We start from the raw sequence: 18,836 nt of genomic DNA, 5'->3' as shown, positions 1-18,836 counted from the left end.
AATTGCGCGCTGCTCAGAGACGCGGAGGTCGCCGCGTCGGAGGGGTCGTGGGGCGGGGCCGGGGAGGCGGTTCCTATCGAATCACTGGACGCAGAACGTTCTCATCTACCAAGGCGACCGCCTCTAGCTCATTGAGCCGCAGGTGCGGCGGGCTCTCCCGCCTCAGCCGACCGCTCTGGCACTGTAGGCTGTCGGGTCCGGCTCTCGTGTGATCCAGAGGAGCCGAAGGCTCTGCCAGTTTTGAAGGGCGCTGAGGTACCAGTCGCGGCCATTCAACTTTTCCGCGGCGGAGGCCGCGCGCACCTTGCTCAGCGGGTAGGGGTGAAGGAGCGGGGTCGTGTGTGATGTAGGTTCTACCAGGGACACAGGCTTTATGACAGCTTCTCAGGCACCTGCGGGCGCGGGGGAAGGGAGGGGAGGAGTTTGGGCCTCTTAGAGCTTGAAGACCAGCATATTTTGTTCAAAAGCCCTTCCTTCCCTCTCTAAGAGGCCCTTCCTGCGTGTGCTTCAGGAGCCAGAAAGCTGCAGCTTTCCCGTTCCGAAAGCTGCAGTTTCGGAAAGCTGCACACGCGCCTCCTTGAGGCCAGGCTGAGAATTGCTGCACCGGCTCGGCTGGGCAATGTGGGAAGCCTGGCTTTTCAGGGGGCTCTGCTGGTCGGTCGAGAAGGAGCTCCTCTGCTTAAAGGAGGCAGGCTCGGAAGACATCAGCAGAAGCTTGTGGACAGACTGAAAAAAAGGGAACGGCAGTTGGAGTAATCTCTGGCTAGCTTTTAAAAGGCCTGTGAATACAAATGTTCCCTCTCACTTTAGGAAAAACATGATGTCTAATGTTAAGAATCCGTTTCATGTCCATCTATGGTCACAAATATTAAAGAGAAAATACACGTGAATGCTCGTTACTAAGGAAGCTAATTTTTTAATTTTTTTAGGGAATCTGTTATTTGGGACCACAATGAAAAGTTATGAGAATGATCTGGTAACTGACAAGCTTCCCAAGCTCAAGAGCTCAAGAGAATGGCTGGAGCCACAACCACTTTCTTTTATGGAGGTATCATAGTAATGGCATTTTAAAGTTTATACTTGGGTAGTTGCATTGAAAAGTGGCTTGTGCTAAATATATTATTTTTCTGTTTTCTGTTTCATTCTGCTCTTTATTATCCTGTTGTTTCTATTAACTATTTTCTTTGCTCTTCATTTTCCAATTTCTTAAGGTGGAATAATGTCCCTTGTTACATACCTTTTTAATAAAGTTACGTTTCTCCTGAAGCATTACTTTAGCTACATCACCCAAATTTATATATGTTGTGGGGTTTTTTTTTAGATTCTTTTTTTTTTCTACCCAGGTTTATTAAGGTATACTTGATATGTAATGAATTGCATATATTTAAAGCATACAGTTTGGTAAAATTTGAGCCCTCAGTCCATTCTAAAGGAGATCAGTCCTGGGTGTTCTTTGGAAGGAATGATGCTAAAGCTGAAACTCCAGTACTTTGGCCACCTCATGAGAAGAGTTGACTCATTGGAAAAGACGCTGATGCTGGGAGGGATTGGGGGCAGGAGGAGAAGGGGACAACCGAGGATGAGATGGCTGGATGGCATCACCGACTCAATGGACATGAGTTTGAGTAAACTCCGGGAGATGGTGATGGGCAGGGAGGCCTGGCGTGCTGCAATTCATTGGGTCGCAAAGAGTCGGACACAACTGAGCGACTGAACTGAACTGACTAAACTGATTCATGCATGAAACCATCACCACAATCGAGACAGCAAACATATTCAATACTCCCGAAGTGTCTTCATTGTGTCCCTTTTTAAGTGCCTCCCTTTCCACTTTCTATCACTATAGTTTATTTTGCATTTAAATTTTTTGTACAAATGTAATCTTACGGTATGTATTATTTTTGTGTGGCTTCTTTCACTCAGTATAATTTGTGATTCCATGTTGTTTCATGTATCAATACTTGATTCTTTTTTGTTACTATTGAATGCTATATACCCTAGTTTGTACATCCTGTTGTTGCATATTTAGATTAACAGTTTTTGGTTATTACAAGTAAAGCTGTTAGAAACATTCACATACTATCTTTGTAGGAACATATGTTTTTATTACTGTTGGGTAAATATCTAATTGTGGAATGCCTAGGTCATATGGTAAATGAAATTTAACATTTTATGAAATTGCCAAACAGTTTTCCAAAGTTATTTTGTATTTCCAGTAGCAGTGTATGGGAGTTCCAGTGTTTTACATCCTAGCCAGCATTTGGTTACAGTCTTTGTGTGTGTGTGTGTAGTCATTAATTTGAGACATTCTAAAAAAGATGTAGAGTGGCAATTCATTGTGTTTTTAATTTGAATTTCCCTAATAATTAATGATATTGAGCATCTTTTCTTGTCTAACTTGTCTAACTGTCCACTTGATGAAGTGTTTGTTCAGTTATTTTGTGAATTTTTTAATTGAGCTATCTTACTGTTTTTATTATTGAGATAGAATTCACATACCATAAAATTCACTACCTTCAAGTATACAACTCAGCAGTTTTTGGTATATCCACAAGATTATATAACCATTCAGTTCAGTCGCTCAGTTGTGTCCAACTCTTTGCGACCCCATGAATTGCAGCACGCCAGGCCTCCCTGTCCATCACCATCTCCCGGAGTTCACTCAGACTCATGTCCATTGAGTCGGTGATGCCATCCAGCCATCTCATCCTCTGTCATCCCCTTCTCCTCCTGCCCCCAATCCCTCCCAACATCAGCATCTTTTCCAATGAGTCAACTCTTCTCATGAGGTGGCCAAAGTACTGGAGCTTCAGCTTTAGCATCATTCCTTCCAAAGAAATCCCAGGGTTGATCTCCTTCAGAATGGACTGGTTGGATCGCCTTGCAGTCCAAGGGACTCTCAAGAGTCTTCTCCAACACCACAGTTCAAAAGCATCAATTCTTTGGCACTCAGCCTTCTTCACAGTCCAACTCTCACATCCATACATGACCACAGGAAAAACCATAGCCTTGACTAGACGGACCTTAGTTGGCAAAGTAATGTCTCTGCTTTTGAATATACTATCTAGGTTGGTCATCACTTTTCTTCCAAGGAGTAAGCGTCTTTTAATTTCATGACTGCAGTCACCATCTGCAGTGATTTTGGAGCCCAAAAAAATAAAGTCTGACACTGTTTCTACTGTTTCCCCATCTATTTCCCATGAAGTGATGGGACCAGATGCCGTGATCTTTGTTTTCTTAATGTTGAGCTTTAAGCCAACTTTTTCACTCTCCTCTTTCACTTTCATCAAGAGGCTTTTTAGTTCTTCTTCACTTTCTGCCATAAAGGTGGTGTCATCTGCATATCTGAGGTGATTGATATTTCTCCCGGCAATCTTGATTCCAGCTTGTGCTTCTTCCAGCCCAGTGTTTCTCATGATGTACTCTGCATAGAAGTTAAATAAGCAGGGTGACAATATACAGTCTTGACGTACTCCTTTTCCTATTTGGAACCAGTCTGTTGTTCCATGTCCAGTTCTAACTGTTGCTTCCTGACCTGCATGCAGATTTCTCAAGAGGCAGGTTAGGTGGTCTGGTATTCCCATCTCTTTCAGAATTTTCCACAGTATATTGTGATCCACAGAATATTGGCATAGTCAATAGAGCAGTACCACTATCTAATTACAGAACATTTTCATCACCCCGAAAATGAAAGTCATACCCTTTAGCAGTCACTGTCCATTCCCTTCTCCCTTGTTCTCTGGCAACTGCTAATCTGCTTTCTCTCAGATTTATCTATTTTGGACATTGTATACAAATGGAATCATATAGTATGTTGTCCTCTGTGTGGCTACTTTCAGTTACCATACTGTTTTCAAGGTTCATCCATGTTGTAGCATGTATCACTACTTCTTTCCTTTTTATGGAAAGATGATATTCCAATATATGGACGCCATCAGTCGATGGGCATTCAGATTTTTTCCTACTTTTTGACTGTTATGAATAATGCTGCTATGAACATTTGTATACAGGTTTTTGTGTGAACATGTGTTTTCAATTGTCTTGGGATGTGTAACCTAGGAATGGAATTGCTTAGGTCATATGGTAATTCTGTGTTTAACTTTTTGAGGAACTGCCTGCTTCCCACAGTAATTGTACCATTTTACATTCTCATCAGCAACATATGAAGGTTCCAATTTCTCTATTGTTTAGAGTTCACTGAACCTCTGGTATCAGTGGGCTTATAGTTCCCAACACATTTGGAAAACTCTCAGCCATTCCCTCTTCAAATATTTTTCTATCCCACCTCTCTCCTTTTGGGAAATAAAATTATACTTTTAATCACCTGCTTGAAAGCTGTCTCATCTATCCCATAGCCCTCTGATTACCTGTTAATTTTTTTCAGACTTTTCCCTCCTGCGTTTCATTTTGGACAGCTTATGTTCTTATGATTTTGTTTACTAATCTTTTCTTTCGGAATAGCCAATCTGCTGTTAAGCTGGTCTGTGTATTTTTCATTTTAGACATTGTAGTTTTCATCCTTAAAGTTTTTAGGGAGTCTTTTAAAAACTCTTCACTGTCTCAAAATGTCTGCTGTTTCTTCTAGTTTCCTAAACTTAGTTCAGTTCAGTCGCTCAGTCGTCTCTGACTCTTTACAACCCCATGGACTGCAGCACTCCAGGCTTCCCTGTCTATCACCAACTCCTAGAGCTTGCTCAAACTCATGTCCATCAATTTGGTAATGCCATCCAACCATCTCATCCTCTGTTGTCCCATTCTCCTCCTGCCTTCAATCTTTTCCAGTATCAGGGTCTTTTCTAATGAGTCAGTTCTTTGCATGAAGTGGCCAAGTATTGGCGTTTCAGCTTCAGCATCAGTCCTTCCAATGAATATTCAGGACTGATTTCCTTTAGGTTTGACTGCTTTGATCTCCTTGCAGTCCAAGGGACTCTAAGAGTCTTCTCCAACGCCACAGTTCAAAAGCATCAGTTCTTCGGAGCTCAGCTTTCTTTATAGTCCAGCTCTCACATCCATAGATGACTACTGGAAAAACCATAGCTTTGACTATACAGACCTTTGTCGGTAAAGTAATGTCTTTGCTTTTTAATATGCTGTAGGTTTGTCATAGCTTTTCTTCCAGGGAGCAACCATCTTTTAATTTCATGGTTGCAGTCAGCATCTGCAGTGATTTTGGAGCCCAAGAAAATAAAGTCTGTCACTGTTTCCATTGTTTCCCCATCTGTTTGCCATGAAGTGATGAGACTGGATGCCATGATCTTCGTTTTTTGAATGTTGAGTTTTAAGCCACCTTTTCCACTCTCCTCTTTCACTTTAATCAAGAGGCTCTTTAGTTCTTCTTCACTTTCTGCCATAAGGGTGGTGACATTTGCATATCTGAGGTTATTGATATTTCTTCCTGCAATCTTGATTCCAGCTTGTGCTTCATCCAGTTGGGCATTTCACATGATGTACTCTGCATATAAGTTAAATAAGTAAGGTGACAATAGGCTTGATGTATTCCTTTCCTAGTTTGAAACCAGTTGGTTCCAATTTGGAGCCAACATTTTCCAATTTTGAACTTATGAAATATTTTAATGTCTTGGTCTAATAATTATATTATCTGTGTCATTTCTGAGGTAGTTTTTATTTTTATTTAAAAATTTTTTTATTTATTTTAAAAGCTTTATTTACTTATTTTTGGCTTCCCTGAGTCCTTGTTGCTCCTTGTTGTGGACTTTTTCTAGTTGCAGCAAGTGGAGGCTACTTTTAGTTGTGGTGCATGGGTTTCTTACTGTGGTGGCTTCTCTTGTTGCAGAGCATGGTCTCTAGGGCCCGTGGGCTTTTGTAGTTGTGGCCTACAGGCTTAGTTGCCCTGCAGCAGTGGAATGTTTCCAGACCAGGGATCAAACTTGTGTCCCCCACGTTGCAAGACAGACTCTCAACCACTGGGCCACTAGGGAAGCCCTCTGGGGTAGTTTTGATTGATTCTTCTTTTCATTATTAGTCAAATTTTTCTGCTTCTTTGTATGCTTGGTGATTTTTTAAGTTGGATACCAGGCATTGTGAATTTTTTTTGTTGAGTGCTGGATATTTTTTTATTTGCAATAAATGCTCTTGGCTTTGTTCTGGGATGCAGTTAAGTTACTCAGACACAGTCTGATTTTTTTTTTAATGTCTTGCCACCAAGCTTTGTCAGGTAGAACTGTAGTGGCATTTCATGTGTGGCTAGTTTTAACTCTGTGCTTTGCATACCATAAAGTTTTTCACTCTGGCTGATTGTTAAGAGGAATAACTCCTGGGGTTTGTGACCTTTAGGGATTGTTTCCCTAATCCTTTCAGGTACTTCTTTGCACAGTGTTTCTTTGAGTAGTTTCCCCACGTGCATACAGTGGTCAGGGCTTCCCTGGTGGCTCAGAAGGTAAAGAATTCGCCTGCATTGTGGGAGACCTGGGTTCAGTCCCTGGGTTGGGAAGATCCCCTGGAGGAGGGCAAAGCAACCCACTACAGTCTTCTTGCCTGGAGAATCCCATGGACAGAGGAACTTGGGGGGCTACAGTCCATGAGGTCGCAGAGTCAGACATGACTGAGCGACAAAGCGCAGCACAACACAGCATTCACCTGAAGTCTCAAGGGGGACACTCTACAGATCTAATCGTCTGCAGATCCCCCCGACTCTCTGTGTGACTTTCTTCCCTCTGGTACTGTGCTCTGTGAACTGTAGCCTTCCCAGACTCCCAACGCCCTTCCTTGTTTCAGTCACTTCCTCCTCTCTGCACCAGTCTGGAAATTCTCTCCAGGCACTAATGAGCTGTTTTAGGATTTACCTCGTTTTCTGTATCTCAGGGGCCACTGTCCTTCATAGCCTGATATCCAGTGTCTCTCACTATATTTTTTAAGGTAAGAGGGTAAATCTGTTCCTACTATTCTGTCTGAAAGTAGTGGTTTTCATCCCAGCCATTATTTATTTAGAATTCCAGTTATCAACTTGTCCAACCTTTTGCTGTTGTCTCATAACTCACTGCAACTTTATTCCTTTTCCAGTCTTATTTCTTTCTGTTTTTCAGACTGGATAAATTCTGATTATTTGAATTCAAGTTCACTGACTCTTTTAAAGTCATCTTCAATCTGCTATTAAGCCATTTAAGTTTTTTTTTTTAATTTAAGAACAATATTTTTCATTCTTTTTCTGCTGACATTTTTCTATTCATTATGAGCATATTTTCCTTTAACTTCTTAAACATAGCTATAATAGTTGACCTAGAATCCTTATCTGCTCATTTCAACATACGGGCCATCTCAGAGTTGATTTCCATAAGATTATATTTCTTTTTGAAGTATGGGTCACATTTTGCTGTTTAGTGATTTTGGACATTATGAACGCTATATTGCAAAGGGTCTGGAATCTGTCATGTTCCTCTGATTAATACTGAACTTTTGTTTTAGCAGACAGTTTACTTGGCTGAACATGAACTCTAAACTTTGTTTCTCCTTCAGTTGGCAGCAAATTAAATCACTGTTTAGTTTTTTTAGCTTTAGCTGGGCTGCATGGAGTTTTTAATGTGTGCATATGTAGTTCAAGGGTCTACTAGAGATTTGGTCTACAGAATTTGTGGCGTTCCGTCTATGGCTTTCTCCTTTCAGGCATTTCTTCTTTCACTTTCTTGCTGCTATGGCTGCCCTGAACTCTGTCTTCTAATTCTGGAATCTGTAAAACTGTGTATCTTTATCTGCATTTGAGCCACCTCTTTTACCTATGATTGATGCCTGCTGTTAGACAAAAGTGAAAACAACTGAAAACTTTTCCAGTGCCATTCTGATTTTCCAAGTTTTGACTCCCCTTTAGTTTCTTCCTACTCTGGCTTAGTCTTCAGTGTCTTCAGGTGATTGTTTTAATATATTGGTATTCATCTTGGTTTTGAGAACAGTAGATTTGCTAGAAATAGCAACTCTGTGAGGCAGAAAGGACAAAGAAAATGAATTTGGAGTTAGACACATTTCAGTTTGAATTTTGGGCTCAGTGCAGGATTTTCTAGGCTTCTGGTTGTTGCTTACCTCTGATGAGCCTTAATTTCCTTGTGTGTTAATGGGGAAGGTTAGTTCTTAGGTTTTAAGATTTTATTCATCTGTTGTGGAAAATTTCAGGGATTTCCCTGGTGGCTCAGTTGGTGAAGAGCCTGTCTACAATGCAGGAGACCTGGGTTTTATCCCTAGGTCGGGAATATCCCCTGGAGAAGGAAATGGCAACCTATTCCAGTATTTTTACCTGGAGAATTCCATGGACAGAGGAGCCTGGTGGGCTACAGTCCATGGGGTCAACAAAGAGTTGGACATGACTGAGTGACTAATTTTCTTTCTTCTTTCTTTCTGGAAAACACAGGTAGTGGAACTGAAGACAACTAATTCTAATGACAGTTCATTTGAGAATATTTTTTGTGTGTAATTATGAGAGGATTTCAAAGGTCACCCCAAATGTCTCCCACCTTGGGACTCTTTTATTATTAATCATTTTTTCCATTGCAGAAATATTATAGCATAAAATTTGCTCTTTTTAGCCATTAGTAACTGTATAATTTGGTAGATATCAGCCTCTTGCATTTTTTGGCGGATGTTTAATTGAGGAAGATTTGTTATGAAAATGGAAAAACTTGATTTTATGAACTACTTCCTGAAGCTTGTGTTGGCTTAAAATATTGAGAATGTGGCTTGTTCATAAAAAGTATCAATATTTGATAGCTATAATGACTAGGGTTGTTGTTTATTTGCTAAGTTGTGTCCAACTCTTTTGTGACCACAGGGACTGCAGCCTGCAAGGCTCCTCTGTCCATGGGATTTTCTAGGTGAGAATACTGGAGTGGGTTGCCATTTCCTTCTCCAGAGGAATCTTCCCAACCCAGGATTGAACACATCTCCTGCACGACAGGCAGATTCTTTGCCACTGAGCCACTAGGGAAGCCCATAAATGACTAAGTGTAATCAAATAAAATTCATTAATGACTAAATGAATTCCATTAGAGGCCTGATTATATAATTTCATAGGATGTGAAAAAAGATGGGTACCATGTGACTTTGGGCAAGTCATTTGACCATGTTGGGAATCAAAATGTCTGTGATCTGAGTTATTTTTTTTTCCCTAAAATGTATCTGAGAGTGGAAAGATTCAAATACTCTTTATAAAGTACTTGATGATATGATTTGAGGTAGAAAAATTGGGATTTACAGAGAACTTCCCAGGGATATATAGGTCACGTAAAATATTATTAATCTAGGTAGTATTAATAATTTAATTTTTTAATACTTGATTTTCAAAATTTTATTCTATCATTTTAGGTATTAGCTAAGGAAGATGTTGATGCAGCTATTCAATCAATATTATATAGAGAAAATTATATAATTAAGGTAAGAATTGGCTACAAAATGTGTCTCAGTTAAAAATTAAATTTTGTTTTTCTATTTTAGATGTAGTGCCATGTCATTACAAAAATTTTAGAAATATAGAAAATAATGGAAACACTCCTTAGCCTTTAGGATTGACCTTAAAAGAGCTCTGAGGTTGCTTTAATTTACTTCTTCCCTTTCTATACTTTGTGGGGATTCTTTTATAAATACCTTATAAGAGTTTCCTCCTATTCACTTGTTTCTTCATTTTAGTGGGACTTCTAGGAATCCCTGTCTATTTTTAAGAGCTGTTATTGGAACACACTGACAAATTATTACTCAGGAATACCTAGGTAAGAACAAGGCTTTAACTGTAGCAGGATGGGCTTAATTATAAGACAAGATGAATGTCCATGTGACGTGTACTAAACTCTGGAGTGGGCAGCCTATTTTTGTTTTTAAGAATTTTCTTTGGAGTTGTTTAAAAAGGAAGAGAATTATTCACTGAGAATGGTAGAGATGTGCTCTAACCTGAAGTTAGGAAGGGATATTACCTGGAAAAGGTCTCAGGGTTTTTAGTACTTTATTTTTTCATTTTAAATTTCATGTTGTTGATCCTAGTAATCACATGATTTCATTTGCTAGATGAAAGGTGTATGAGAAGTTTTGCTGAGGATGATTTAGTCTTATAGCCTGATTTAGGCATTTTATTTGCAGGCTACTTACCATTTATACCAGGTTGCGCTACAGTTCGGCCTTTTCACTCTTGTCTTTTTTTTCCTGGCCATACCGAGCAGCTTATGGGATCTTAGTTCCCTGCCCAGGGACTGGACATGCGCCCCACTACAGTAGAAGTGCAGAGTCTTAACCATTGGATGGCCAGGGCAGTCGAAAATAACTCTGTTCTTTAAGATCTATCCCAAGTGTCTACCAATTTGGAAATCTTTTAAAAATTTTATTGGGACTCTCATGATGGCCCAGTGGTTAAGACTCCATACTCTCAATGCAGGGGACATGGGCTTTATCCCTGGTTGGGGAACTAACTATGATCCTGCATGCTGCACAGTGTGACCAAAAGAAGAAAAAAGTTGATTATTTTTCTACTGTGGTAAAATACATATAACATAAAATTTGCTTTTTAAACCATTTTGGAATGTATAATTCAGTGACATTAATTACATTTATATGTTGTACAACTGTCACCATTATCTTTTTCTAAAGCTTTTTCATCACTCCAAAGAAAACTTTGTACTTTTTAAGCAGTAACTCCCCATCCCTTCTTTTGCAAGCCTCTTGTGACCTCTGGTTTATTTTCTGTCTCTCTGAGTTTGCCTAATCTAGTTATTTCATATAAGTGAAATCCTAAAATATTTGTCCTTTTGTGTCTGGCATGTTTCATTTAGTATATTGTTTTTAAGGTTCATCCATGTTGTAGCATGTGTCAGAATTTCCCTCCTTCTTATAGTTGTATAATATTGCATTATATGTATATATCACATTTATCAGACTTGTGGCTCATATGGTAAAGCGTCTGTCTGCAATGCACGAGACCCAGGTTCAATCCCTGGTTTGGGAAGATCCGCTGGAGAAGGAAATGGCAGCCCACTCCAGTATTCTTGCCTGGAAAATCCCATGGATGGTGTAGCCTGGTAGGCTACCGTCCATGGGGTCGCAAAGAGTTGGACACGACTGAGCGACTTCACTCACTCACTCATCACATTTTGTTTATACTTTCATCTGTTGATGGACACTGAAGTTATTGCCACCTCTTGGCTACTGTAATTATGCAGTGAACACTGAGCCCCATATATCTCTTGCTACATTGTCCCTCCTCCCATTGTTTCGTAGATCTGTTTTATAGTCTGTCTTCCAGGGAGAGCAGGTGTATTATCTAATTCATTCATGTATTCTTTGTTTCCAGTATTGTGTGTGTCACGCATTAGAAGCCAACGTAGTGATTTAATTAATGGGTGCTTTTATGGATTATTCTTATGAATAGAAATTAAATTTAAATTTTGGAACAAGAAAACATTAAGATAATTTATTTGTCTTTCCTATCACTGTTTACTAGGAATTAGATAAGTGTTTAAAACATCATGACTTCCTAAATGCAAGAAGAAAAGAGATATTGTATAAAAGATGGGTTGATCATGTGGCAGATCCTCTCCAGAAAAAAATTATAGAAAAAGTCACTTCATATAAGAAGATTAAAAAAAGGAGACAAGAAGAATTAGATGGTTTTTTAAAATATGTAAATAAAAAGGTACTAAGGATTCATTTGTTATTTTTTTCAGTTGCTCAAAAACTATAATTATCTTTTTTTATTTATAACTATCCAAACAGCCTAATCTTGCCATCTCTGTTTATGTATAATCTATACTCTATCATAGCATACATTATTCTTAAATCCAGAGCATGTGGAAAGGATGGAGGTAAAGGGTTAGATCTGTATTTAAATGTGAACATTAGAATCATTTTTCTTTTTTTTTTGTATGTAATTGTTAATTTTATATATCAGTTTAAAAAATGTGGAGTCTAGGTTCAAGTTATGTGTTTCGTTTTTTTTTTTTTAATTCTGGAGCTTGATTATTTACAAAATATAAAATATTTTGTAATATTTTAGTATATAAAATATTTCTGTTTTTCTGGCATTTTAAAGAGATCTGAGATGTTTGACTAGTATCTAAAAACAAATTCCTAAATCTTTTAGTGTTCTAATACCTTTTATTAAAAGGTATTAAAAAGGTTCTAATACCTTTTATCTAATACCTTTTATAAAAAAGAGGTGGCAATAATTTTTTATTATTTATAAAAATCTTGCAAATTTTAATTAGATTCCATCACTATGATATTTATTACTTAAATACATTATTTATTACAGTTATTATATAATTATATATTATAATGTATATTTACATTATATGATTATTTTACATTATAATGTATATAATGTAAAAAAAATGCAGGTGTAGAAAAAAATGAGATGCAAAATTCAGAATCATACAATTACTTACAGAAAGTTTTTAATTTAAGACCAAGTTTACTGGCTTCTGATCAAGTATACTTATCCCAACATCCTGGGATCATTCCCTGCTTGAAAACTAGATAAAGAACAGCTAGACAGGGATCAAGACCATCCGCATGGAAAAGAAATGCAAAAAAGCAAAATGGCTGTCTGGGGAGGCCTTACAAATAGCTGTGAAAAGAAGAGAGGTGAAAAGCAAAGGAGAAAAGGAAAGATATAAGCATCTGAATGCAGAGTTCCAAAGAATAGCAAGAAGAGATAAGAAAGCCTTCTTCAGCGATCAATGCAAAGAAATAGAGGAAAACAACAGAATGGGAAAGACTAGAGATCTCTTCAAGAATATTAGAGATACCAAGAGAACATTTCATGCAAAGATGGGCTCGATAAAGGACAGAAATGGTATGGACCTAACAGAAGCAGAAGATATTAAGAAGAGGTGGCAAGAATACACAGAAGAACTGTACAAAAAATATCTTCATGACCCAGATAATCATGATGATGTGATCACTAATCTAGAGCCAGACATCTTGGAAAGTGAAGTCAAGTGGGCCTTAGAAAGCATCACTACAAACAAAGCTAGTGGAGGTGATGGAATTCCAGTTGAGCTGTTTCAAATCCTGAAAGATGATGCTGTGAAAGTGCTGCACTCAATATGCCAGCAAATATGGAAAACTCAGCAGTGGTCATAGGACTGGAAAAGGTCAGTTTTCATTCCAATCCCAAAGAAAGGCAATGCCAAAGAATGCTCAAACTACCGCACAATTGCACTCATCTCACATGTAGTAAAGTAATGCTCAAAATTCTCCAAGCCAGGCTTTAGCAATACGTGAACCGTGAACTCCCTGATGTTCAAGCTGGTTTTAGAAAAGGCAGAGGAACCAGAGATCAAATTGCCAACATCCTCTGGATCATGGAAAAAGCAAGAGAGTTCCAGAAAAACATCTATTTCTGCTTTATTGACTATGCCAAAGCCTTTGACTGTGTGGATCACAATAAACTGTGGAAAATTCTGAAAGAGATGGGAATACCAGACCACCTGACCTGCCTCTTGAGAAATCTGTATGCAGGTCAGGAAGCAACAGTTAGAACTGGACATGGAACAACAGACTGGTTCCAAATAGGGAAAGGAGTACGTCAAGGTTGTATATTGTCACCCTGCTTATTTAACTTCTATGCAGAGTACATCATGAGAAACGCTGGACTGGAAGAAACACAAGCTGGAATCAAGATTGCCGGGAGAAATATCAATAACCTCAGATATGCAGATGACACCACCCTTATGGCAGAAAGTGAAGAGGAGCTAAAAAGGCTCTCGATGAAAGTGAAAGAGGAGAGCGAAAAAGTTGGCTTAAAGCTCAGCATTCAGAAAACGAAGATCATGGCATCTGGTCCCATTAGTTCATGGGAAATAGATGGGGAACCAGTGGAAACAGTGTCAGACTTTATTTTGGGGGGCTCCAAAATCACTGCAGATGGTGACTGCAGCCATGAAATTAAAAGACGCTTACTCCTTGGAAGAAAAGTGATGACCAACCTAGATAGTATATTCAAAAGTAGAGACATTACTTTGCCGACTAAGGTCCATCTAGTCAAGGCTATGGTTTTTCCTGCGGTCATGTATGGATGTGTGAGTTGGACTGTGAAGAAGGCTGAGTGCCAAAGAATTGATGCTTTTGAACTGTGGTGTTGGAGAAGACTCTTGAGAGTCCCTTGGACTGCAAGGAGATCCAACCAGTCCATTCTGAAGGAGATCAACCCTGGGATTTCTTTGGAAGGAATGATGCTAAAGCTGAAACTCCAGTACTTTGGCCACCTCATGCGAAGAGTTGACTCATTGGAAAAGACTTGATGCTGGGAGGGATTGTGGGCAGGAGGAGAAGATGACGACAGAGGATGAGATGGCTGGATTGCATCACTGACTCGATGGACGTGAGTCTGAGTGAACTCCAGGAGATGGTGATGGACAGGGAGGCCTGGCGTGCTACGATTCATGGGGTCGCAAAGAGTCAGACACGACTGAGCAACTGAACTGAACTGAACTGAACGCATTCTCTAGGATTGAAAATGAAAGTGATTTACATTACATTATATTTACATTATAATGTATAACTATACATTATTATTACTTAGATAAATCCAGTTTGGTCTTCCCATTCCATTTGCATTTGTCATTGATACCATTTTAAAGCATAACAGTGGAACTCTGTATTTGACTCTTGAGTCTTGTTATGTTCAAAATTAATCGTGCACCTCTTATTCTTATGTGTGGTTCCTTCCTATAGGGAAATGCATTTATAGAGCATTATGATCCAAAAGAGTATGATCCTTTTTACGTGAACAAAGAGGACCCGAATTTTCTGAAGGTAGATTTCTAATTTTAACTTTGGTATTATGTGGTTTATGGTTTTGAACAGTCTTAATATGTAAGTAGTCATTCAGTGATTCCCTATGAAAGCTGTAACATCTTAATCATGTCCCATCTCCACAGCTTTGACTATATGGAACTTTGTCAGCAAAGTGATGTCTCAACTTTTTAATGTGCTGTCTAGGTTTTCCACAGCTTTTCTTCTAAGAAGCAAGCATCTTAATTTCATGGCTGCAGTCACCATCTTCAGTGATTTTGGAGCCCAAGAAAATAAAATCTGTCATTGTTTCTACCTTTTCCCCATCTGTTTGCTATGAAGTGATGGGACTGGATGCCATGACCTTAGTTTTTTTGCATGTTGAGTTTTAAGCCAGCTTTTTCACTTTCCTCTTTCACTCTCATCAAGAGGATCTTTAGTTCCTCTTCACTTTCTGCCATTAGAGTGGTATCATCTACATATCTAAGGTTACTGATATTTCTCCTGGCAGTCTTGATTCTAGCTAGTGATTCATCCAGCCTGGCATTTCACATGATGTACTCTGCATCAGTTCAGTTCAGTTCAGTCACTCAGTTGTGTCCAACTCTTCGCGACCCCATGGACCACAGCACGCCAGGCCTCCCTGTCCATCACCAACTCCTGGAGTCTACTCAAACTCATCTCCATTGAGTCAGTGATGCCATCTAAACATCTCATCGTCTGTCGTCCCCTTCTCTTCCTGCCCCCGATCCCTCCCAACATCAGGGTCTTTTCCAGTGAGTCAACTCTTCGCATGAGGTAGCCAAAGTATTGGCATTTCAGCTTCAGCATCAGTCCTTCCAATGAACACTCAGGACTGATCTCCTTTAGGATGGACTGGTTGGATCTCCTTGCAATCCAAGGGACTCTCAAGAGTCTTCTCCAACACCACAGTTCAAAAGAATTGATTCTTTGGCGTTCAGCTTTCTTTATAGTCCAACTCTCACATCCATACATGACTACTGGAAAAACCATAGCCTTGACGAGACAGATCTTTGTTGGTAAAGTAATGTCTCTGCCTTTTAATATGCTGTCTAGGTTGGTCTTAACAGAAGTTAAATAAACAAGGTGACAATATATAGCCTTGTACTCCTTTTCCAATTTTGAACCAGTCCATTGTTCCATGTCCAGTTCTAAATGTTGCTTCTTGACCCACATACAGGTTTCTCAGGAGATAGGTTAGGTAGTTTGGTATTCCCATTTCTTTAAGAATTTTCCAGTTTGTTGTGATCCACACAGTAAAAGGCATTAGCGTAGTCAATGAAGCAGAAGTAGGTGTTTTTCTAGAATTCCCTTGCTTTCTCTGTGATCCAGCGAATGTTGGCAATTTGATCTCTGGTTCCTCTGCCTTTTCTAAACCCTGCTTGTACATCTGGAAGTTCTTGGTACATGTACCACTGAAGCCTAGCTTAAAGGATTTTGAGCATAACCTTACTCACATATGAAATGATCACAATTGTGTAGTAGTTTGTACCTTCTTTGATACTTCTCTTCTTTGGAATTGGAATGAAAACTAACCTTTTCCAGTCCTGTGGCCACTGCTGAGTTTTCCAAATTTGCTACATTGAATGCAGCACTTTCACAGCATTATCTTTTAGGATTTTAAATAGCTCAACTGGAATTCCGTCACCTCCACTAGACTTGACTGTAGTAATCTTCCTAAGGCCCACTTGACTTCACACTCTAGGATGTCAGGCTCTAGGTGAGTGACCACACCATCATGGTTACCTGGGTCATTAAGACCTTTTTTTGTAGAGTTCTGTGTATTCTTGCCACCTCTTTTTAATCTCTTCTTCTGTTAGATCTTTACCATTTCTGTTCTTTATCATGCCCATCCTTTCCTGAAATGTTCCCTTGATATCTCCAGTTTTCTTGAAGAGATCTCTAGCCTTTCCCATTCTGTTGTTTTCCTCTACTTCTTTGCACTATCCATTTAAGTAAGCCTTCTTATCTCTCCTTGCTATTCTCTGGAACTCTGCATTCAGTTGGGTATATCTTTCCCTTTCTCCCTTGCCTTTCGCTTTTCTTCTTTGCTCAGCTATTTGTAAAGCCTCCTCAGACAACCACTTCCTATTTTTGCATTCCAATCCCCTATGATGAAAAGGACATCTTTTTTTTTGGTGTTAGTTCTATAAGGTCTTATAGGTCTTCATAGAACCAATCAACTTCAGCTTCTTTGACATCAGTGGTTGGGGCATAGAGATGGATTACTGTGATGTTGAATGGCTTGCCTTGGAAACGAACTGAAATCATTCTGTCATTTTTGAGATTGCACCCAAATATTCCTTTTTGGACTCTTTTGTTGACTATGCCAGCTACTCCATTTCTTCTAAGGGATTCTTGCTGACAATAGTAGATGTAATGGTCATCTGAATTAAGTTTCCCATTGATTCCTAAGGTGTAGATATTCACTCTTGCCATCTCCTGCTTGACCACATCCAATTTACTTTGATTCCTCAGACCTAACATTCCAGGTTCCTATGCAATATTGTTCTTTACAGCATCGGACTTTACTTTCACCACCAGACAGATCTGCAACCCAGCATTGTTTCCACTTTGGCCCACTTGTTTCATTCTTTCTGGAGCTATTAGTAATTACCCTCTGTTCTTCCCTAGTAGCATACTGGACACCTTCCAACCATGGGGGCTTATCTTCTGGTGTCATATCTTTTTGCCTTTTCATACTGTTCATGGGGTTCTTGTTGCAAGAATACTGCTGTGGTTTGCCATTCCCTCCTCTAGTGGACCACATTTTGTCAGAACTCTCCACTATGACTGGTCCATCTTAGGTGGCCCTGCACAGCATAGCTCATAGCTGCACTGAGTTATGCAAGCCCCTTCGCCACAACAAGGCTGTGATCTGTCCAGAAGGTTGCACAGCTGTCAATACCAGAGTACAAGTGTGTTTCTAAACTCATACACAATTTTGCTATACCATCTTTTTTTTTTTAATATTCCTTATTTTGAACTTCTAGATTGTTTTTGACCTATTGCTATTATAAATAACGGTATGATGAACATCCCTTTAACTATTTATTAACTTTTTCCTTAGGATAAGGTGCTGGTAGTAGAATTGCTGTGTTAAAAGTTATATGTGATTTTGATTCATGTCATGAAATTGTTCTCCAGAATCGTTACATAATTTGCACCCCCTCCAGAAAATCTGGGCTTCTCTGGTGACTTAGTTGGTAAAGAGTCTGCCCACAATGTGGGAGACTTAGGTTCAATCCCTGGGTCGAGATGATCCCCTGGAGAAAGCAATGGCAACCCACTCCAGTATTCTTGCCTGGAGAGTTCCATGGACAGAAGAGCCTGGTGGGCTACAATCCATGGGGTCACAAACAGTCGGACACAACTGAGTGACTAACACTTCCACTTCCAGAGAATCTACTTTTTTCACATTTTTGCTAGTAGTGGATATCATTAAACAAAATAAGACAAAAAACCTACCTTGAATCATAGACATGCCCTCCTGGCATTTGCAGGGCAAAGCAGATCTTTATATTGTTGCCCAAATTGGGGTATATATAGATGCTACTGTCTGTATTTTTATAGGTCAGAGTTAAATTGAGAGTTTAGAGGTAGATCCTCAGACATATTAACTAGTAACATAGCTAGTAAGGGTGAGAATTGGGATTTGAAACCAGATCTTTCTGATACCAAAGTTTCCTTTTGTTCTTTCACCTTGACGACTTTCTAAATGAAGCCGATAGGTGACCTCTTAAGATAAGCTGAGCAATTTGAGGTTATATCAGCAGTTCTCAAAGTGATGTACAAGAACTTTGACAGCCCCGAAACCCTTTTAGGGTGTCCATTAGGCCAAAACTTTTCATAATGGTGCTAAATATTACCAGGTTTTTTTCATTATGTTGACATTTGCACTGATGGTGCAAAAACAGTGTTGGGTAGAACAGCTAGTACCTTAGAACTACTTAAGTTGGTGTCACAAATTAAACTAGTAATCATATTCCTCACTGTCATGCACTCACAGTGAAAAAACAATTCAGTGTCACTTAAGAATGTCCTTGATCAAACAGTAAACATTATTAATTTTATTAAGTCTTACCCCCACTTTT

The 18,836-nt window shown here is 39.2% G+C and overlaps 1 protein-coding gene across 1 annotated transcript in view; it reads left to right on the top strand.

The window, feature by feature from the left end:
* The first annotated feature begins 44 nt into the window (after positions 1-44).
* FAM228B (family with sequence similarity 228 member B) overlaps positions 45-18,836 on the top strand; it is a 29,487-nt gene continuing 10,695 nt past the window's right edge. The window contains 5 exon segments of the mRNA XM_040224529.1: positions 45-315; positions 921-1,048; positions 9,307-9,375; positions 11,426-11,617; positions 14,662-14,742. Of these exon segments, the coding sequence (XP_040080463.1) occupies positions 953-1,048; positions 9,307-9,375; positions 11,426-11,617; positions 14,662-14,742 (438 nt within the window). The 5' untranslated portion in view covers positions 45-315; positions 921-952.

The sequence above is a fragment of the Oryx dammah genome, unplaced genomic scaffold (genome assembly GCF_014754425.2).
Source record: "Oryx dammah isolate SB20612 unplaced genomic scaffold, SCBI_Odam_1.1 HiC_scaffold_25, whole genome shotgun sequence".
In the NCBI taxonomy this organism is placed as follows: domain Eukaryota; kingdom Metazoa; phylum Chordata; class Mammalia; order Artiodactyla; family Bovidae; genus Oryx; species Oryx dammah.
The sequence above is the reverse complement of the archived record's forward strand: the minus strand, read 5'-3'. Positions and strand labels throughout refer to the sequence as shown.